Here is a 22,875-nt window from a genome sequence, read left to right as displayed (position 1 = left end):
ATAGGTGGTTGCCACCTACCTTATACAGTTCTGCTGGAATCTCGTCAACTCCCGGGGCTTTATTGTTTTTCTGGGCCTTAATAGCTTCGAGAACTTCCTCTATGGTTGGAGCTTCTACTTCAACTTCGTTCTCTTCTACATGGTTCGTACCCATTTCATCTTCCATATCTACTTGTGTTCCAAGTAGGGTCTGAAAATAATGCTTCCAGGTTTCTGTGACTTTCTGTTGGTCACTGATTATTTGCCCACTTTCATCTTTGCATAGGCTTGTTTGAGGTTTATATCCACTTTTTATCTTTTTTAGGTATTCGTAAGCTCCTCTAGTTTCGTTTTTTTTGAAATTTTGTTCCATTTCTTCTATTTGTCCATTTTCATAAGCTCTCTTTTTGTTTCTGCATATCTTGTCTGCTTTCTGTCTTGCGACTTCAAATGATGTTCGTCTTTCCCGTGTTCTTCTTGTTATGTACATTTTGTGCGCTTCGTTTCTTTCTTCTATCGCTTGCCTGCACTCGTCATCAAACCATGTTCCTCTTCTCTTCTTTTTCTTGTTTCCCACGGTGGACGCTGCTGCTGTCAGCACTGCTGTTTTGATATTATTCCATTTGCTCTCTATGGAGTGCAGTTCTTGTGTCCTTAGCTCATTTGTGACTTCTTGCTCGAACTTCTCTCTACATTCCTGAGTCTTCAGTTTTTCCAGGTCTAGTTTGTTTGTTCTTTGTTGTCTTTCGTTTCTTTCTCTGTTAACTCTGCACCTAAATTTGGTTTGCAGTAAAAGATGGTCTGATCCACAGCATGCTCCTCGTCGTGTTCTCACATCAGAGATACTACTGGCTGCCCTTTTGTCTATCATCACATGGTCAATTTGATTGGTTGTGGTTCCATCTGGTGAGATCCACGTCATTTTGTGTATGTCTTTATGTGGGAAGCATGTGGAGCTTATAACCATGTTTTTACTGGTGGCAAAATTTATCAAAAACTGCCCATTCTCGCTTGTTTCATTGTGCAGTGAGTGTTTTCCTGTTGTGCCATAGAACTGCGGTTCCTTGCCTATTTTGGCATTCATATCACCCATTATAACCTTAATGTCATTTTTTGGCGCGTTGTCATATACTATCTCCAGCTGTTGATAGAAGCTTTCCTTTGTATGTTGCTCTTGTTCATCTGTTGGGCAGTAGATGTTTATCATAGTAAGGTTGAAGAAGTGGGTGCGAATTCTTAGTTTGCATATCCTTTCATTCACTGCCTGGAAGTCTATGATTTTTGACTTAAAAACATTATCTACCACAAATGCAACTCCACATTCTTTGATTCCTTGTTCTTTGCCACTATATAGAATTGTGTGCGTTTTGGTGTCCCTGACACCTTTCCCCAGCCATCTTGTCTCCTGAAGAGCAGTGATCATAAGATTATATCTTTTTAGTTCTTGTAGAAGTGCAGTTTGAGCTCCCGGGGATTGTCAAATTTACTATAGGCGGAAGCTTTCTTTGCTTAATTTTACTATCTTTGATTCGCGTAATCAAGGGCACTGTTTTTTATGGGATGAGACACAAGGAAAAAAGGGAAGTGCCGAAATATCAACCTCTTTATTAAAGTACATTAAATCATTAGATCCAGATATACAACATCTCGTGCTCTACGCAGATACTTGCGAAGGGGAAAATCGAAATCGCAATGTACTTGCAAGTATGTTTTACGCCGTGAATACATCTAATTTAGAATTGATTGATATTAAATTTATGGAAAGTGGCCATAGCTACCTTGAGGCCGACAGCATTCACGCCACTATTGAACGATCTCGACATTCAAAAAATACTTACACCACCAATGAATATAAATTATTAATCGAACTTAGCAGGAAACGTCCATTTCCATACAATGTCCAGCAGCTATCGTACGACGACATTTATGACATAAAGGATTTGTCAAACAAGTTAGTGCAAAATAGAAAAAAAGCAATTGATGGCACAATATTAAACTGGCTAAAGGTTAAATGGTTCAGATTCGAAAAAAATGTTGACAAAGTTGGCTTCAAATACGTTTCAAAGAAAATATTTCTTTAAAACGGAAATATCACAAACGCTTAGACATTTCAATTGCAAAAAAGGGACTTGTTAAGCCTTCTGAAGCATGGCGTGATACCCCAAGAATACTCATTTTATAACAACTTACCCTCGGCTAGAGGAAAGAAAGATTTGGCAGTGTGGAACCGTCAGGAAGACGAGGATTCGGACTACGATTAATTTGGTTTATTAGTGTTTAATGAATGTATTTATAAGTTATAAGACTTCTACTTAATTAATATATATATATATATATATATATATATATATATATATATATATATATATATATATATATATATATATATGTAAATACTTTTTTCTTTTTGGGTGTGGTAGTCAATAAAAACAGAGCTTTGCTAAGGCGTACTATTTATTCTGAATCCAAGCTTTCGGTGGTTTTTTGCCACCTTTATCAAGGTCTACAAAGAAAATTACTATGTTGTAACAGTTTGAATGGTGCCAAAAAGAGGCTATAAAAAACTATAAAAAACTTACCCGAATGTAAGAATGTAAGAATGCATGATATACTGAAGTTGCAATTACACTTTAAAAATTACTGTTAAAAAAACACTTTAAAATTACTAAATACGTTAAAAGTTAAAAACAAAATGAAGGACGACATGTTAAAACAGTCGTCGCTGCAGGCTTGATTTCAGTCACATTTCACGAGCAGAAAGAGAAAGTGGGTGGACAATTATTGTTTAAATAGTTAGGAGAAAATACTAACTTTGAAATTAACGTCTCACAAAATACTGTTTATGAATTTTGAGTACTACCAACTGTATTACCAACTTAAAAATAAGCGGGAAGTTAAAAATGTTATTTATGACATAAGCAAACGAAAGAAAATAGTATTTAGTAAATAGGTTTAGAAAAAATAATAACTCAAACAAAACAAAACTAAATTAGTAACTGAAGTTTGATCACAAGTATTCAATTAATACTGAAATTTTTAACAAAAGAAAAGAACAAAGAAAACTCTGAGATGCAAAATAGCTCAGTCAAAAGTCAATATAAAATTGTAAATTTTGCTAAGATTCTGGATCTCAGATCTCTTATTAAGATTGTTATTATCACTCTTACTGATATGTACGATCTCTAAGAAAGTTCTCTTAAATTTATTTTTCTCTCTGGCTATTTTTACATTGTTGAAATCTATCTTATGGTCTAGATCGATAGTATGCTCTGCCAAAGCACAAGTAGGTTTGTTTAATCTACAATCACTCTTATGAGAAATAATACGGCTAGACAGATTTCTTCCAGTTTCACCAATGTACGTGGATGGACATTCAGTACATTGAATGCAATAAACAACATCTGTAGTCTCTAGAGTAGTTAGGGGTTGTTTTATTTTGCTATACAGCTGACGTATGGTTTTGATGTTCTTGTTAGCTATTTTGATATTCTTAAAGTCTTTAAAAATCTTAGTGAGTTCAACGGTTAGTTTTGGAATATATGGAAGGGCATAAAAATACACACTTGTTGAAGCTGAATTATTTTGTGCTGAGGGCACTGATTGTGACATAGTAAGTCTGTTGTTTCTATTAACAAAGGGAACATTAAAAATTAATTTATTAATCAGTCTTAGAGGATATGAATTTTCAACAAAAATATTACGTAAGAGGTTGAGATCATGTTGGAGATAATCCGGATGAGATAACCTTTTGACACGTTCTTTCATCGCTAGGACTAAATTAGTTTTCATCCTCGGAGGATGGTGAGAGTGGTAGCTTATGAATCTATTGCTACATATGGGTTTTCTATACCATTGTGTTTTCACAACATTATCCTCACATCTATGCAATCTTATGTCAAGGAAAGGCAAAGATCCCTCCCGCTCCTCCTCTCACGTGAATTGCAAGTGTGGGTTTTGTTGGTTGAACACATTTAACGTAGAATGTATGGAGTCTGCAGGTAGTGCCAAGATTAAGTCATCCACATATCTGTTTATGAACGGTATTTCAAAATTGATTTGTTGCAAACAATCTTCAATCAAGTCATCTAAGACATAATTGCACAGTATTGGTAAAATAGTGGAACCCATTGGAGTACCAAAGACTTGTTTGTAGTAACAGTCATTAAAAATAAACACATTAGAGTCAAAAACAAAAGAAATGAGTTTTTTGATATTATCTAAGTTAAGGGTTGTGTGCATTGATATGTCATCCCAGTGTTTCTCAACGCTAACCAATATTGTGTGTAATGGTAAATTAGTGAACAGAGACACTACATCAAAACTAACGAGCTTATAGTTAATGGGTAATTTTAAGTTATTAATAAAGGAACTGAAACTGAAAGAGTCCTGAATGCAAAACTCATTGTTATTATTGTATGTTTCTGTGAGAATATTAGTTAAAAAACTTGCTATGGGGCCATTAGGTGTACCTATTGAGGACACTATTGGTCTCATAGACAGAGTAGGTTTATGAATTTTTGGGACAGCATAAAATCTAGGAGGAATTGCATTGTAAATTTTCAAAGTTTTACCAACTGATTGATCTATTTGATTCTCCTTTACCAAATCAGAAACTAGTTTGTTAGCCTTTTGTTGCATAGTACACACGGGATTATTGTTCAACTTTTTATAATATTTAGTATCGGTGAGTAAGTCTTCACATTTTTGTATATAGTCCCTAGTGTACATTGCTACAGTGACATTGCCTTTGTCGCTCTGGACAATCTTAATCTCAGGGTGATGTTTCAAAAAAGTTTTACATTTGATATAATATTTATTTAAGAAATGGTCTTTTTCATCTTTGTTGAGAAAATTAGTAATTATATTAGTGCATAGTACTCAAAATTCATAAACAGTATTTTGTGAGACGTTAATTTCAAAGTTGTTTTTTGTATTTTCTCCTAACTATTTAAACAATAATTGTCCACCCACTTTCTCTTTCTGCTCGTGAAATGTGACTGAAATCAAGCCTGCAGCGACGACTGTTTTAACATGTCGTCCTTCATTTTGTTTTTAACTTTTAACGTATTTAGTAATTTTAAAGTGTTTTTTTAACAGTAATTTTTAAAGTGTAATTGCAACTTCAGTATATCATGTTATTTAACGTTGTTGTTTCTGCCACGAATCTTACATTCGGGTAAGTTTTTTATAGTTTTTTATAGCCTCTTTTTGGCACCATTCAAACTGTTACAACATAGTAATTTTCTTTGTAGACCTTGATAAAGGTGGCAAAAAACCACCGAAAGCTTGGATTCAGAATAAATAGTACGCCTTAGCAAAGCTCTGTTTTTATTGACTACCACACCCAAAAAGAAAAAAGTATTTACATATATTTTTTCCAAACTAGTCAAAAAATTTTGGACTACTTATATATATATATATATATATATATATATATATATATATATATATATATATATATATATAATGCAAGCTTTTACTTATTTTGACATGTTTTACCTTTTATTTTATTCCTACTAGGTGTCACTATTTTAATTATTATCTTACTGTTATTTAATCCTACCTGGAAATAATTATAATATAAATAAATGCGTGATATTTGATGAATTCAAAGTAAAAGATCCTAATCAGGGTTTATTTGGGATGAAGACTTTTTATAGAATACTAAAAAAAGTTAGTAAACAATTGTTCCATGTCTAGAGTTGTAAAAGTCTATGTAGTACAAAGGTGATATGTCCATACAAATTTTAGTAAATCTTTAATTTATTGGAAAATCTTTTAGAAACAACTCAAATTATTATTGTAATTATTTTCCTTAGATTGCATCGAGTAAGTAAAATAATTAATAAAACAAAATTATATGCATCACTTGAGTAATGCAATCCGAAAAACTTTATTTTGCATTTTCAAAAAATAGTACTCCGAGGACATAGCACAATTGTGTTCTAAGGTATCGATATACAGATTGAACGAATTTAAAACGGAACATACGAAATCAATGTATTTCGGCTCAACTCTGCTCTAGGTGGTTGGCCAACAAAAGGTTGTCAAATAATTATATTATAAAAATCCAATACTTCAGCGGGCTGCTGGATTCGGAACTCATTCAAGAACAAGTCAAAACTCCACTCAAATAGGTTGCCTAGAATCACTGAAAAAACTAGACTAAACAAGCAGTTATTATGCTGTCAAACCACTTATCGCTTCCTTATAGTCCAAGAGATAGAGCCGAAATTTTGAACTGATCAGTAATATGACATTTCTCTATTGGAATATATTCATTGTAACTGGGTTAAGACTTTGCCTTACAGGCGGACGCCCCTCGTGGTACAGGGGGTGGCTATACAGGGATGAAGTTGTCATTTTTTTCGGAAAAATTAACGATCAATAATATGGCTGCAAATTTGCCCAGAGTAAGATCTTGGTATAACTAGACGAAATCCCAAAGGGCGGACGCGAGAGTGGATACATAGGGTGTGGCGGACAGGGGTGAAATTGCAATTTTTTGGGGAAAAATTAACGATAAGTAATATGTCCGCCATTTTTATGGCTCATTATTTAGCCCCTAAAAACTTTAAATCCAAAAGGGCGGATAGCTGGGTTGGTACAGAGAGTCACAAAACGGGGTCAAATGTACCACTTGCCTGCGCATTTTAGGTCTCGGTAACAATTTTCAAACTGATTTTATTATGATATTTTTATACCGATTGATTTGAAAATTTGTATGCTCACTTCTGTTACTATTCTGAGAAGCGTCAAGTAGAGTTTTCCTCAAAATTTTCCAAAAAAATTTCCGTAAATGAAAATTTTCGTAATTTTTTGAGGTAAAATCTAATTTGTAAAATCTTTTCGATTTTCTGTAAGTTATACCATGATTTTTTTCCAAAAATTTTCAAACGATTTTTCCGATAAGAAAAAAAATTTAGAAAAACTTTTCTAAAACATTTGATAAAACTCTACGTCATCGTCTGAATCTTTTATAGAATATTTTGTAGTTTTAAAATGATATTATGATAATGTTTTTTTTTCAAACTAAAGTCATATTTACTTTACAAATCACATTTTTTTCTTAAATATAAATATTTTACGAATTAATTTTTAATTGAATAAATGTTTGATATTTGATATTTTATTAAATTAAAGTAATTTTATAATGTTAACTATTAAATATTTTTGGTATAACAAATAGTAATTTTACTTATTTTTTATTACAATAAAAAGGTTTTTAAATTTATATTGCATAAATAATGATTGTTCAGATAAAAGAAAAATTTGATTTATTATTACATTAATAATCAATTACAAAATATAATATTTCTATTTATCAATAGGTAAAATTCAATTTGTAGAATTCCTTTAACATTTTACAAATAATTATTAATAAAAATCAATTTAATAGTGGAATTATCAATTTTTTAAGTTTTGAAATTTGCTTTGTAGATATTTTCAATATTTTTTTTAACTTTCAAATTGATTGAATTTTTTTTCATTAGTTAATTATAATTTTACAAATTCTGTTTGGACATTAATTTTGCATCATTATTATTTTAAAATATTAAAATAATAATGATGCGCGTTCATTTAGATCAGTAATTCTAGACGCATGCGCTAAATGTAATAAGTATCAAGATGCTTTTATTCAACTTGGTGAAACTGACTTCGATTGTAATGAAGTTTTTGAAACCTTAGAAACTTTCATATGTCACTTATATGGAACAGGACTGACGAGAATAATTTCAAAAAGAAAAGTAAACGATGTCAGAGTTTCACTATTTAACCGGCAGTATAAGTTGCATGATGTGAACGAGCCTTAAAAAAAAAACTAAAAAATTTCGATGCTTCAAGCTTACCACCATGTCAAGATGAATTACACCAACATCTACTGCGAGCTCATTATATTTCAAATATTTGGACAAATGCTCATAAAAAAGTACCAACAGAATTGATTGTTGAAGAACATGGTTGGGAGTTTGAAGATGAAACATATAAAAAATGAAACATATAAATTCAAATGATTTAGTGGACCTCAGATGCCAGAATCAGTTCGAGTAGTGATTGAAAATGAAGCAGACAATGAATGTAATATTATTGAAAGTGAAAGTGACGAAGATGATGAATGTGATGACATCAATGAGAGTGAGAAAAATGACGAAATTTTTAAAGTTTTTCTAAATTTTTTTTTCTTATCGGAAAAATCGTTTGAAAATTTTTGGAAAAAAATCATGGTATAACTGACAGAAAATCGAAAGGATTATACAAATTAGATTTTACCTCAAAAAATAACAAAAATTTTCATTTACGGAAATTTTTTTGGAAACTTTTGAGGAAAACTCTACTTGACGCTTTTCAGAATAGTAACAGAAGTGAGCATACAAATTTTCAAATCAATCGGTATAAAAATATCATAATAAAATCAGTTTGAAAATTGTTACCGAGACCTAAAATGCGCAGGCAAGTGGTACATTTGACCCCGTTTTATGGCTCTCTGTACCAACCCAGCTGTCCGCCCTTTTGGATTTAGAGTTTTTAGGGGCTAAATAATGAGCCATGAAAACGGCGGACATATTACTTATCGTTAATTTTTCCCCAAAAAATTGCAACCTCACCCCTGTCCGCCAATCCTTATGTATCCACTCTCGCGTCCGCCCTTTGGGATTTCGTCTAGTTATACCAAGATCTTACTCTGGGCAAATGTTCAGCCATATTATCGATCGGTAATTTTTCCGAAAAAAATGACAACTTCATCCCTGTATAGCCACCCCCTGTACTACGAGGGGCGTCCGCCTGTAAGGCAAAGTCTTAACCCAGTTACAATGAATATATTCCAATAGAGAAATGTCATATTACTGATCCGTTCAAAATTTCGGCTCTATCTCTCCGACTATTAGGCAAGCTCCTCTTTCCTTTAAAGGAGACAGATAGTTGAACAATATTTTATACAATGTCTATCACGGGGTATGGATTTATTTTTGTCCAAGTTTTATATTGGTCCACTATTTCAAATGCAGTTTAAACAGACATATATTAAATTGTATGTTCCGTTTTAAATTGGTTCAATCTGTATATATATATATATATATATATATATATATATATATATATATATATATATAATTTATATATATATACATATATATATATATATATATATATATATATATATATATATGTAACGTATATAAAAAGATAGAATAATAGAAAAAAGAATGGAATAACCACATAAGCAGAATGGGGGAGACAGGTGTGGTGAAAATAGCAAGAGATAAATCATTAATCGGTAGAATAAGTATCGGCCGACCGCGCAAAAGATGGACTGCAATCCGCCAATGAACAAGCAGGATTGCTTATAAAGAGGAAGAAGAATAAGAAGATAAAATATAACTTTGATACGCCAAAATTTATTGGGACACCCTGTATATTTCAAAATAATTTTAAAATGTAGCTTTTATGAACTTACAAACTAATAATTTCGAATTTTTTAATTTTTTTACTCATTCGCTGTAATCTTCCGTTCCATTAATGGTGATTCACCCTGTATACAAAGAACAATTTTAATGTATGTAATTGTTATTATTACTTACATGAAAATAAAAGTAAAGCTGCTCTTGTTTCTTTTTAGTTACATCTTATCTAAAGCGTTAATAAATATGTAATGTTAAACAATAGTAAAATTTAACTATTTTTATTAGACCTCTAATAATTACATACCTATATCTGTCACTTAAAAAAACAAGTATTTATAATGCATTATTTTGTATTCAACTATACATATCCTTTTATTAGTGAAATTAATTAACTACAACTACACCGTGCTGAATACGGCTCTGATTAGAATGAATCATATATCGACAATCTAATAGCAACACGTGCCTGAGAGTTTTGGGAACAGTGATCTCCATAAGGGCAATGTTATTTTCTTAACTTGAAACAAAGTATAGCAATTTACATTTGGACAATGTTTAATCCTGGAACGTAAGATATTGAAGGATCAGTAGCACGTGCAGGATGAAAACTTCTTTCCGTTACTGCCTAAACTTGGACAAAACTAGATAAAAGTCATTTTGAAAAGGAGATAGAAAAAGGTATTTAGTGGCTGGAGGTAAACATTTTAAAATCGGAAAGCGTTGTAGAGAACTGTAAAGAATAATAATTATTAATATCACCAAAATAATATTATTAATATTATATAATAATTAATAATAATAGGTAATAGAAAACGGCGATAAATTTGATAATAAAGAATGTTGGAATTTCATAAATCCAACCTAAAAATATTTAGGAAAATTAACAGAGAGAATGTGAGCGGTACCTATTTGTATAGAAAGGAAGAGTATAAACAAACTTCTATAAGAAAAAGAAAGGCGTATTACGTGAGAGTGGCAGATAATCCCAGTAGGGCACGTGTTTCTAAAGAGTTTTGTTTTCAGGAGAATTTTTAAAATAAAAAATAACTCGAGGTATGCTTCAATCTTCTTAGAGACATTTCGTCTGCACTTTAACCTTTTTAAATACAGTACTGAGGTCGGAGGTACTAAGTTACGCTGACTCTCACATTAGTGATGAAATTATGGATAAGAGTTTTGACATGACATAATTGGATGCAGCGTTCATAAACCATAAGGGTGATTAAGCTCCCTACACCAATAGGATACCGGCCAAGTTTTATAAGAATCTCTCTGTGGCCAAAAGAAAATGATTGCTTGTTTTTAACGCAATTTTTAGTCAGGCATTAGTTCCTGATATTTTTTGGGGCGCGATCATTTTTCTCCTGTACGAGAAAGGTTCGCTAGATGATGTAATGACTACAATGGGATAGTTACCTGAATGCTGTAGCCAAACACTTTTATATTTTCACTATCTAGAATTACAAAGTGGGTAAAACACGAGTTTTACTAGAATACCAGGCAATTAATAGGGAGGGATATTCTACAGTGGATAAACTGTTAACATTGTTCTTCTTGTTGACTGGCTTTACAACTCGGGGTGAGTCTTTGCTACATCCACTATAACCTTTCATCTTCTACAATCTTGCGTTTCCATTTCCCATTGTTCTACACCAATCCTAGATAAATCAGCTTTAACATCATGCTTCCATCTTTTTCTGGAGCGGTTTACTGATCTTCTACCGTCTGGTCTCTCAAAAAAGGTATCTGTTAGCTATTATATGTCTGACGATGTTTTCAGTACCATAGAGAGTCACCAATTCAGCATTGCGGCGCCTTCTCCACCCTTGTGTCAATTCATCTCTTTGGGGTTAAAATATCATTCTAAGAACATTTCTTTCAAATACTAGCAGCTTATTTATTTCCCGCTGGTGTGGAGTCCATGTTTCACTTCCATATGTAACACCTGGGCGAATAATTGACTTTACAGTCTTAATTTAGATCTTCTTTTTAGCAGCTTAGATCTTAATAATGACGATAGGGAGTATAATGCTGTATTTCCCGTAGCTATCCTTGCTGAGACCTCTTTTTCTATGTGGTTGTCATCTGTTATTACCGTCCCCAGATATTTAAACTCTTTTACTACTTCGAAGTTGTGGTCATTAATAGTTATGTTCTGCCTAACTCTTGGTCTTGATTTTTGGTTATTGGCATGTACTTCGTCTCTTCTTTATTTATTTGAAGACCCAGACTACTTGTCTCATGTCAGACGATGATTTAAATAGGTACTGCAATATGATGATGATTTGGTGGTGCTATCAAGTAGTCCAAGGGTCTCACAAATTATGATTAATTAAATTAGGCAAGTATTACGGCTAAGGAATTTAAAGATCAACGTGGATAAGTAAAAAATTTTGGTTTTTGGGCAAAAGGATGAAAATATTAAAGAAGGGCAAAAAATAAACGTAGAAGTGGTTAAAGTCGTTAATTCTAATTGCTATTTGGGAGTAAAATTAATAACGCGAATATTTCTTATTGTCCATTTTGAGGAAAATCGACGAATGGTAAAAAGAATGCAGTTATGAATACGGCTTGGCGACAGATCGTAGCTAAGGCTAATCTTCCACTAACATCTAGGTTGCATATATATGAATGAGTAGTAATTATATGGTTATTTATAAACTAACAAAGAACGTGTATCTCCATTTACGATAAAATAACATAAAAATTTCGTCAATGGGGTGATATGAAAGGACGAAGAACGAAATTTCTGATTTAGAAAATGACAAGAGGTATTTTTGATTGGAGAAAGAAATGGAAACGTTTGGGGTAAAAGTAGGATTGGAATTTACCACAGAACGAGAAGATGGGAATTATTAAGGGGATAAGCTAGAACAAGAGGAACGACCAGTACTGGGACAAGGAAGGAGTATTGGAGAGGACAGGCGACTTGAGTTTCTGCAATCAATATAGAAATTTGATTAGACTGTGTCTTTTGAGTGGTGGGAGGGAGGTAGCAGGTACGCTGCATTTTATGGGATAATGTTCAGGAAAGAAACATTACAAAAACATGAATTGTTAGAACGCATGAGAGATTTGGGTTGAGAGGAAGCAGTTGGATATGCAAAGGATGCATGAAAGTTTAGATATAATCTTCTGATTGAATTGAACTATTACCCTCATTGCATGCTAATGTGTACGTGGTAACATGATTTATAATTACTGATTGTTGAATTGCCAGCTTTTTCTCTATCCATTATTTTTTAATATTTTTCATATTTATTACATGTTGCATTGAAGAGTTTTAGTATCTGAGGTAATAATATAAATATCAAAAATATCTTATTTAAATAAACTGTTCTTTATTTTTGTACTTTGTACAAAACATTTTGTTTTTATACTTTGATCAACCCACACAGACGACCAATTGTCATGGGAAAATAATGTAGCCAATCGACTAATATTTAGACATAAAATGGACTTCCTTCAGTACGTCCATTTACTGTCATCATCTTATGTTAATTTAATAAAAGACATTGGAATGTGATATTCGTTTGATGTTTAGATTAATGTTATTCTGTTTGTTACTTTTTTAATTAGTAACTGATAAAAAATAACATTCTATACGGTTGTGGTATCTGTAGTTCTTTATATCTTCTCTGTTTCTCTTTTCAAATATTAACAGCGTTAATTCTTCTTTTCAGTTTAAGGTATCTTTTTCTCGTTAAGAATTTTATTCATTAAGAAATACTTCAAAAGCTCCAAGATTATGTTAGCTTTTCCTGGCGATTTGTTACTCGTCATTTTTAATTACATATTATCTTATTAATAAAACGCCTTTAAAAATACTTGAATTTATTTGCGTAACATGCTTCTTAACCAGATTAACGATTCATATACTTTCCCCTAATTGTGTAGAGCCTTGTATTGAGAATTAATCGGTAGGCAAAACTGAATATGTAAAATACAAGAAAAAATAGCTGACTCATTTAAAAACAATTTACAAGAATGTTAAAATAATGTGTCACGCCAGAACAAAGATATCATCAAGTTAATTTAAATGACACATAAAGGAATGAATCAGTGAATGAAAGAAAATCAGTGTTCGGAATTGCGTATAATATGTAATAATGTTACGAAATAATGATCCCGAGCTCTCTTATGCAAGGCGAAAAGATCGGATTCGTTTGAAAAATATTCCCATCAGATTTTTTTGCATACCTATTCATCATGAGATACCCCAAAATAAGGTTCACGAGGTCGGCCAGGTGAAAAGTTATTCAAATTTTTTTAAACAAATTTTTTAAACAAATTTTAACAATGCATTTTTTTGGCACGGACAATTTTTTATTTTTTTGGCCCATTCTGAACAAAATAGGTCTCTTATAATTTTTCTGTAAACTTAAGCGTTTTCGAGTTATACACAATTTAAAACTGAAAAAAAAAACGTAAAATTACGATTTTTAAGGCTCAAAAACTCAACTAAAAAATATTATTTTTGAATTCACCAAGGACCTAAATTCAAGTTTAAACCTTGTTCTAATCATTTCCTAATAAGTATTTTGAACTTGAAAAGTACTTTGAAAAATTTGAACAACTTTTTGCCTGGGACCTCTTGAACCTTATTTTGGGGTATCTTATGAAAGTCATTATGCAAATAAATCTCATATGAATATTTTTCCGAACGAACCCGAGCTTTTTGCCTTGTCTATCTAGTCCTTTAATGGAACGATGATCAAAGATACTTATTGATTTTTTTTATTCCCACCATAGACGTGTTCCTACCATTCTTGTTTTTAAAAGTCTTACTTCAGCTTCTAATTCTGAAAAATTCAAATCAAAGTGTTCCAAGGTGTATCTTAAACATTGATTTATTAGCTTATCTATATTTAAAGATATGATTTTGACTACTAAATAAATAGTTTATTTTGATTCTTGATAAAATTTATCGTTTTGACATTTAGTCTTAGCGGATAAAGCGGATAAAATACAAAGAGTCTCACTTCTTTTTTATCGTTGACTCTAAATTCAGTTCCAGCATTATTATTTAATCTAGTTGAAACTTTAAGTTTTTTCTGCGCCCCAGTGTGTGTGTTTCGCTTTCCAGTCTCCCCCGGCTACGAATTTACTGCCACGTAATTAGAAGAAGGCTGTGTATTCATCGGTGGAGATTGTGTGACGAGGTGAGCTATACATTGCAGATATTATGTTAAAGTGCCATGGAGTTGCATTCACTGGAACGATTTCTGCTTGTATTTTTTTGTTGCATATTTCGGCAGTTCATGATGGAATAAGCAGTTGCGAATGATTACCGCCGAGCTGTCATGAGCTGTACCATCGGGATGAGGTGTGCTGTATGTGGCATAGAGTGTAATAATGAACGTATTTAGATTGGTGTAAAGTGGATTTCTGAAATAATCAGAATATCGATTTTATTCAGGTTTAAGAAAGTAATTACTTCCTGCTTATGGTTTAGCAGGTCATTAGCGTTCCATGTGACAACTCTAAGTATGTTTAAGAATTTCTTTGGTTAATGACTTGTTAGTAAGTTTAATATCATACTATTTTTACTCATGAGTTGCGAGAACATGTTTTTGAACTCGTTTAGTTTTTGAACTCGTTTAGGAATATTAATAGATGTTCTTTATTAGTTTTATGTTCTAATTCGTGATTGGGTTGCTGTGCTGTCACGTTTGCATAAATTCTTTGATGGTTTTGTAGAGTTGTGTTTAGCTGATTTATTTCAGTACATACATTTGGACTGTTGAATATTGTTCTTTGAGGCTGTTGGTTTCCTCTTTTCGGCATATGTCTATTTTCTACTAGTTCCCAGTAGACTACACAGTACTTATAGTTAAAAGGGTGATCTTGTTTACATAGCGCTGGAGTGTTTCTAGGTTTTTACAATCTTTTGTATCATGTTGTTCTCCGCATTTGACGCAGTACTACGGTTTAGTGCAATATATTTTACTATGGTCGTATGCTTGACATCGCATGCATTAGATGATTAGAGTTTCTCTTGGTGTGACTAAAGAATTCTAGGTTAAATATGTCTTTGTTATTACTGTTGGATTCAAGGTCTATGAAAAATAAAGATAAGGGTTTCTTTGTTTGTCTGTGTCGAATGTTAGTTATATTGCGAACTTTATGGCCGGCTTTTTCTAGTACCTTTGTTATATCTGTTGTGGGTATAGAGTGATGTATATGTCTTATTACCACTCTGTAGGCACGTTCTTCCTTTATTTGGTAAGTGTGGTGAACGATTTCTTCTCTTAAATCAGTTTACAATAGGTATCTATTGTATATGTGGTAATCTTGACAGTGTCGTTTGGCAGAGTTCCGATATAGTAGGTTTCTTCCTCCAAAATTTGTGCAAAGTTATCGACCATATCTTTAAAGTTTTTAATGGTTTAAAGTTTAAAATATTGGAGGTGGTTTTGATGGTTTCTGTTGTTTTTCTGTTTCAATTTGTTCAGGGCTCTCGGCGCTTGATAATGCTCTGTATCGATTTTGTATTTGTGTTGGAGGTGAGCTTGGAGAATTGAGATCGTTATTTGGTTTTGTAAATTTACATTTTTTGACTACTTGCCATGAGTTTTTATTTTGGGTTTCTTGATCGTCATCTTCGCTAGACTCTATATACGAGTTTTCTGAATGTGTAGTTGCAAGTCTTAGCTTTGTGTTTGAGGTCTGCCCTAGAGTAGATAGGTTACCTGGATTGTAGTAAATTGGTTGGGGTTGCCGTGGAAATTATTGCGGTTACAGTGGAAATTGTTGTGGTTGTGGTGGAAGAGCGAACACTATCATTCATATTTAAACAAATTTCAATAGTTTTGTTTACTAAAAATTTTGTTAAAATTTTGACTTTTCCAGAAAACATTGGTTAATTTTAGTCCTTAATCTACTAATTGATTTTAAATGTAATTTTTTAAACTCTTTTTTCATATTTAACAGATCAACATATTTTAACCATTGAAAAATACTGGCAAAACTAAATACAATAATACTCCTAAAAAATATAACAAAAACCCCCCTCACCCCCTATTTGTAACACTGAATTACAAATTAGGCGAAACTGGGAGACATACTCACTCCCAAAACTATGTTTGCCGTAACAAATTGCCGAAATAGGCTTATATTAAACATTAACAAGAATAAAAAATATAGAAAGGTAAAATTAAAGTTAAGCTTCCAAATATATCAATAATAATTAAAAAAATAACCAACAGATAATATTGCTGCAATATTGAATATGGATAGTACCTATATAAGGAGATTAAAATCTTGAGTTAAGCAGATAACCCGGCGTTGGTTGCCAAAAACGAGGACGATCTACTCGACTCCTAGATCAATTTAACCCCACAGCCAAATAGGTCAACATGATGATATCAGCTGTTAAAATACAATGTATAACAACATCAAAGACAGCTGTTAATTGTAAACTCGAGGTGAATCGATGAATGGATCAATTATCTAACAAGAGATGAAATTTAAATACTTAGCCATATAACTTTCAGGCTATGAGAACATTGAAGCAGAAGTAAGAGAACAAACAACGAGGGCAACAAAAATAGCTGGCTATCAAAACAATACAATACAGTATGGTGTAATTAAAACATTAGCGTACATGGAGAATATACAAAGCTGCTATAAGTCCTATAATGACATACACCGTAGAAACTAGATCAGAAACAACAAAAACCAGAAAATTACTACAAACAACAGAAATTAAGGTGTTTCGTGTCATAGCTGGAAAGGTTCTTCTGGGCAGAGAAACAAATGAATACACAAGAGAAATATGCGGGATAGACGATATTAATGTTTAGATGCTAAACAAGAAAAAAACAGTGGAATAAATATATTAGCAGAATGGAAGAACGAATAATGGTGAGAATCTCTCGAGAGAAATCGCCAACGCGATGAAGAAGTATAATAGGCCGACTTCGAAAAAGGTGGAACAAAAATCTGAACGCTGACACAGGTGGATGAAGTTTAAACAGGCGATTCCCCTAGAATAAAAAAGTGAGAAGAAGAAGAGTAAAAATACCGAAAAATATCAATAGTCCATTTCAGTAAATTTGTAACAAAATGATACGGAAATCATCTATTTAAGTAATTGAAATCTAATGTAATACGATAAAAAATATAGTAAGATACATGGAATATTTCAGAAGCATTTTTCTTCATTCGATTCATAGAAAAGTTTCTGTTATATTATGTATTATGAAAAATTTTAAATTTATTAAACACAAAAATCTAGGTTTGTTTACTTGAATTTCAATGTAACCTTTTTCTCAAAACAGAGGTTCCTTAACATAATAATTTTAATTACCTATAAAGATATCGTAAAACTATCAAATTTATATTTGAAGACGATATATAAAAAATAAATAAAGTATTGGATAACCACTAATTGGATGGTCATACCACTATAGCTATTAAGTTAATCAATGCATTAGGTCTGCGATAGTAGTACAAAAAAGAAATTGATTGCGATAAGGAAAAATCAAAACAGATTAATCAAAACATTCAAAAATTGAAACAGATCAAAACTCTACATTGTTTTAAAGAGAGAATAATTTTAAATTATGAAAATAGTAAATATTATATAAAAATTATACTTACCAATTTTTCTAATAAATAACTGGCAGGGAAAACAAACGGAACGTATAAAACCATATATATTATGGAAGTCCAATCTACCCACATCGACGATATCCCATAATACTTAACCACCACATCGTTTATAATCGAAAATTGTATCCATTGCATGGCATTTACTGCAGAATAGAAGACAAATATTCCTAGCGCTATCCATCTTATTCCGTACACTTGTATTTTTTCTATAGTCGGTAATTGTTTGGAGAAGTCCACATCCCCGCTATTCATGTTTTGCTTTAACTTCACCACGTACTATATCTAAAATAAACATATTTTTGTTATCATTTTCCGTTTTAGTTTGACAGTGTCGTCGATACGAAAGCATTGCGTAAAAAATATTTAGCTCCTTGTTGTTAACAGAGCGATACAATACACTATTATGCGGTTTTAAATTGTAGTTATCGTATAATGAATTTTTAGTAAACGATTTTTTAATTTTTAGAAATGAATCATTTACGGCATTAAATAATTTAAATTATGTGAAGATTAGTGTATTTTCCAACTGATTTAACTTTTAAAATATATTTTGCCATACAGCGTTGGTTAATAAATAAATAAATAAATACGTAAATAAAAATATTTTTTATAATATAAAAAAGTTTCATTTTCTGTTACTATTCTATTTTTAATTATAAAATATGTCTTTCTATAGAATAGGGGTCCCAAACAATGTGCACTCTGATAGGAGCTTTAATTTATTCCAGGGAGTTGCAGCAGTGTCCTATCTACACAAACGTATTATAATTTAAGCAGAATTAGACACACTTTTATCTCTCAAGAAGCAAGCAATAGTACCTAACCCAGTCTGTGAGACTTGCACACTCCTGAAAATGACATTCAGGTGAGAACAAGGCGAGGTTGTACAATTAATTGGGGCGAGAAGGTTTAATTCGTATAACAGAAGAATCACTCCACCCCGCTCCAATGCTTCAGACCATCCTCCACTTCTCGATACACGCTGATGCGGTATAGAAGCTATATATTAGCAAAAAACTCATGTGGGAGTCCTGGATACAAAGGTTCTCACACAAAATTCTACCCCGAACAGTGCAGGCCAGCGTGAGGCGTTCTATTCCCGCTATCTTTAGTGAGTTATAATCAATCTGTATTGCTTTTTTTGGGTTGTATTAGTATTTTTTTGTGGCTTGCACCTTTTGATAGTGTTTTGTTAATTCTTTTTTGGTAGGCAAAGTCATTTTTTGGGTTTTTGTAATTTTTTTTAGGGTGATGTGTAACGTTAAAACAGTATTAGTAAATTAGCCAGTAAGCCAATAAGCTAAAGTTATCTTCTTTTGATAAGAGCTACGATTAACCACACTTTATTATATGTTTGCTAATATTTGCTGTTTAGGTCTGTACTTCCATCAATGAAACACATCATACCTTAAAATCTCTTGCAATATCGGGCTTGGGTAGTCTTCTAGATCAGCTAATTTTGTTCTGGCTTTTTCTTCCATGGTGTCTAGTACCCTTATTTGTTTCAGTTCCCTGAACAGGAATCGTTCAGCAACGTAGGTATTTGTAGCTTCTCCTAAGCAGTTGTTGTCAGTTGCACTTCTTGTTGCTTTTACTTATGTGTCCTATGCGAGAGATACATATGTAATTATTGGTAGTATGATGCTATTAATCAGCCTCAATTTAGTTTTCATTCGTTAAGTGCTTCTTCTATCTGTGAGTCCTCTTATTGTAGTTCTAGTCGTTGTTGTTCTTTAAATTATCGCGTCGACGTGCTGCGGAAATGTCAGTCCTTGGTCCATTGTGTTTTGCTTCACTCGCTCTGTTCTCATCAATCTTGAGTAGCAACCCCACTTTAAGCTTATCTAAAGTGGACATCATACAGAACGGCAATAAACAACAGTTTCTGTAAAACTATACACGACTGGAACCACTTATTCAGTATAAGGATTGCCAATGAGTTAAGCCAGCTATTTTTTTGGGATATTTAAATTAATTGCTAATTTATTCACAATCAAAATATTGCATTTCTCTTCGTTATTATTCTAATTAATTTAACCAGCGACCTCGAGTTTTACACAAAACAAGTTGTTGATAACAAGTACAAACTTGTATTTAATTGATAAGTTAATTTGTTTGATTTTATTAGAAGTGATTTTTCTTTTGATTTGTTTTAATCAGTGGTGTTCAATAAAAATGGGTAATTTAATTTGACTGATATTGCTAGGGCAGGAACAATCGTCGAACATACAGGGAAGTTACTGCAATGTTTGGTAAATCACCATCAACTATCTATCGTGGTATAAGTCGTTGGAAACAAACCGGAAAATATGCAAGAAGAAGAGGGCAAGGGAGAAAACGTTTAACCACGGCTGTAGATGATCGATTTATAACGTTGCAAACATTAAGAAATAGACGTCAAACGGCGGTTCAAACCGAAAACCTGCTGCAAAATGTTCGTGGAACCACCATAAGTAAGCGCAGAGTAAGAAGGAAACTTAAAGAAGCCAGTCTTAAGTCATATATGCCAATAAAAACTCCATCAGGAAGTCAGAGACACCATCGTGCAGCTCGACTACAATTTGGCCGAGAACATCAAAATTGGAATCATAACCAGTTGAGTCAAATTCTCTTTACGGACCAGAGCCGATTCTATGTAAATTGCATCGACGGTAGAGAAAGATTGTATCGACGCCAAAGAGAACAAAATGCACCTTTCAATTTTACTACGACCGTACCTTTTTATGGCGGTTCAATTATGGTGTGGGGCGGTATATTTTTGGAGGCACGAACAAAATTAGTAATGATTGATGGTGGAGCATTAACAGCAGATAGGTACATCAGAGTTATTCTCCAAGACCATGTGGTACCTTTAGCACAATACATAGGAGAAAACTTTATTTTAATGCAGGTTAATGCGCGCTCACACGTCGCACGTTATGTAAGAGATTTTTTATTACAAGTGAGTACAACAATAATGAATTGGCCAGCGTATTCTCTAGACCTAAACCCGATAAGAGCATGTGTGGTACATGCTAGGCAGAAAATTTCCTGCAGGTTTCGACACAGGAGCATAGGTTACTGATATTTAAAACAGAGATGAAGTAAGAATTGCTTTTATTGAGGAATGGAAGAGGCTGCTCCAACAAGCTCGATAGCCTTATCAGAAGTATTAGAAAACAAATGACTGCAGTTACAAGGGCTCGTGGGGGAAACACGCGTTATTAAAGAAAAAAAATGCATAAAAAATCATTTAAGTTCAAATTGAACAATAAATTTATTGTGTTTAAAATCCGTATTTTGTTTGATTCTGACATCTTTGTGTTTTATTTTATCTTAAATAGGTTTCACACTATATTACCATTGTAATACAAATTTAAAGTAGTTTACCAAAATTAGTATTACGAGATTATCTGAACAATATTAATAACATATAGACTAGAGAGAAAATACCCAGATTTTATGGTTGTTCCTTTAAATATGCTGATGTGTGTACATTCAATATACAACTCCTTCGTTGTCGTGGAGTCCCGATTACCTGATACCCATACCAGTGTGACACTGATACGTTTCGCCACTCTATCTAGTTATTCTCAGAATTCTAACACTGATCTAGAGACTACCTTACTGCTACTAGGAGCTCCCATAGCTGCTTGATTATCTGTGAATACATTTTATTCCGCTCAAGTCCAGAGTACAGAGTATATATATATATATATATATATATATATATATATATATATATATATATATATATATATATATATGTATATATATATATATATATATATGTATATATATATATATATATATATATATATATATATATATATATATATATAGTTAGTCCAGAGGTATATTCTCCTAACGGAATAGAAATGCTTACATTTGGACTACAACTGTAAATTCCTGCACCCGACCCTTTTGCAGTTTTATACCTGTCTTGTGACAGTCTTGTAGTTAGTCTATTAGGTGTAAACTTTCACTCCGAGTTATTTGTTTCTTCTTTGTCATTCCTCTCGTGGCAGATGTCCACCTGAAAAGGTACTTTGGGCCTGTATCGGGGTACTATATAATCAGAAGTCAACATCCATACGGTATTCCTAAAATTTGATTCATTATGTTTCTACGAACTAATTCTATGTTGCTAATGCAATCATTACGTTATCCCAAGGTATTTCACTTCACTCACCTTATATAGATTTGTACCATTCAGGTTTAGAGAACATATTCACTTAAAATTCTTATTTTGGATAAATTTCACAATTTTGGAGTTCTGAGGACTTAATATTAAGCCATAATATTTGATGCGTCTTGTGTACATACAAAGGCACTGGTGTAGTCAACTGCTGCCAACTTATGGTGTTCGTACGATATTTACATAAAAGTGATAAAAGAGGGGACCTACTATTTTCAAGAGAATTGAGAACAATGTCGCAAGTATATGTTATAATGACTGTATTTGCTGATTGTTTCACTTTTCAATGTCTTTTTACCTTTCTCTAACTCTATTATTATCTTTTGTCTGTCGTACAGAGTTTGTAGCAATGCGCAAACTGAAAAATCGATTTATAATAGCAACAAATTATATGGTAGTCAGACATTGCTGCTTTTTGTGATGATTTGTTTTCAACCCATTTAACGCTTTTGTTTCAAACAGAGTTTAGATGACTTTTGAAGGGAAATATGATCGTTCTTTTGTTTGTTGTTTCTGTTCATCTGTTCGAGCTTGCAGATAAGGTTATTTTTAAAAACCGTCAAAAACAGACTTAAACGATTTGTTTTTAAATGTTACCCTTAATTACATCTGACATACGTTTCAAACCCACGGAAGAATATAAATTCAAATTTTTTCAATATTTAACATATACAGTGATGAGTGTCTTACCACCCAGCA

General features: G+C 32.4%; 1 protein-coding gene across 7 annotated transcripts in view; it reads right to left on the bottom strand.

Annotated features, from left to right (window-relative positions):
* Positions 1–22,875, bottom strand: part of HisT (Histamine transporter) — a 212,599-nt gene that overhangs the window by 99,578 nt on the left and 90,146 nt on the right. For all 7 annotated transcript variants that reach the window (XM_072546326.1, XM_072546308.1, XM_072546318.1 and 4 more), the window contains exon 2: positions 17,988–18,281. In XM_072546326.1, the coding sequence (XP_072402427.1) occupies positions 17,988–18,251 (264 nt within the window). In that variant the 5' untranslated portion in view covers positions 18,252–18,281. The remainder of the gene's footprint in view (positions 1–17,987; positions 18,282–22,875) is intronic.

Source organism: Diabrotica undecimpunctata, chromosome 1, assembly GCF_040954645.1.
Source record: "Diabrotica undecimpunctata isolate CICGRU chromosome 1, icDiaUnde3, whole genome shotgun sequence".
NCBI classification, from domain to species: domain Eukaryota; kingdom Metazoa; phylum Arthropoda; class Insecta; order Coleoptera; family Chrysomelidae; genus Diabrotica; species Diabrotica undecimpunctata.
Note: the sequence above shows the minus strand (reverse complement) of the source record. Positions and strands in the feature narration are given on the sequence as shown.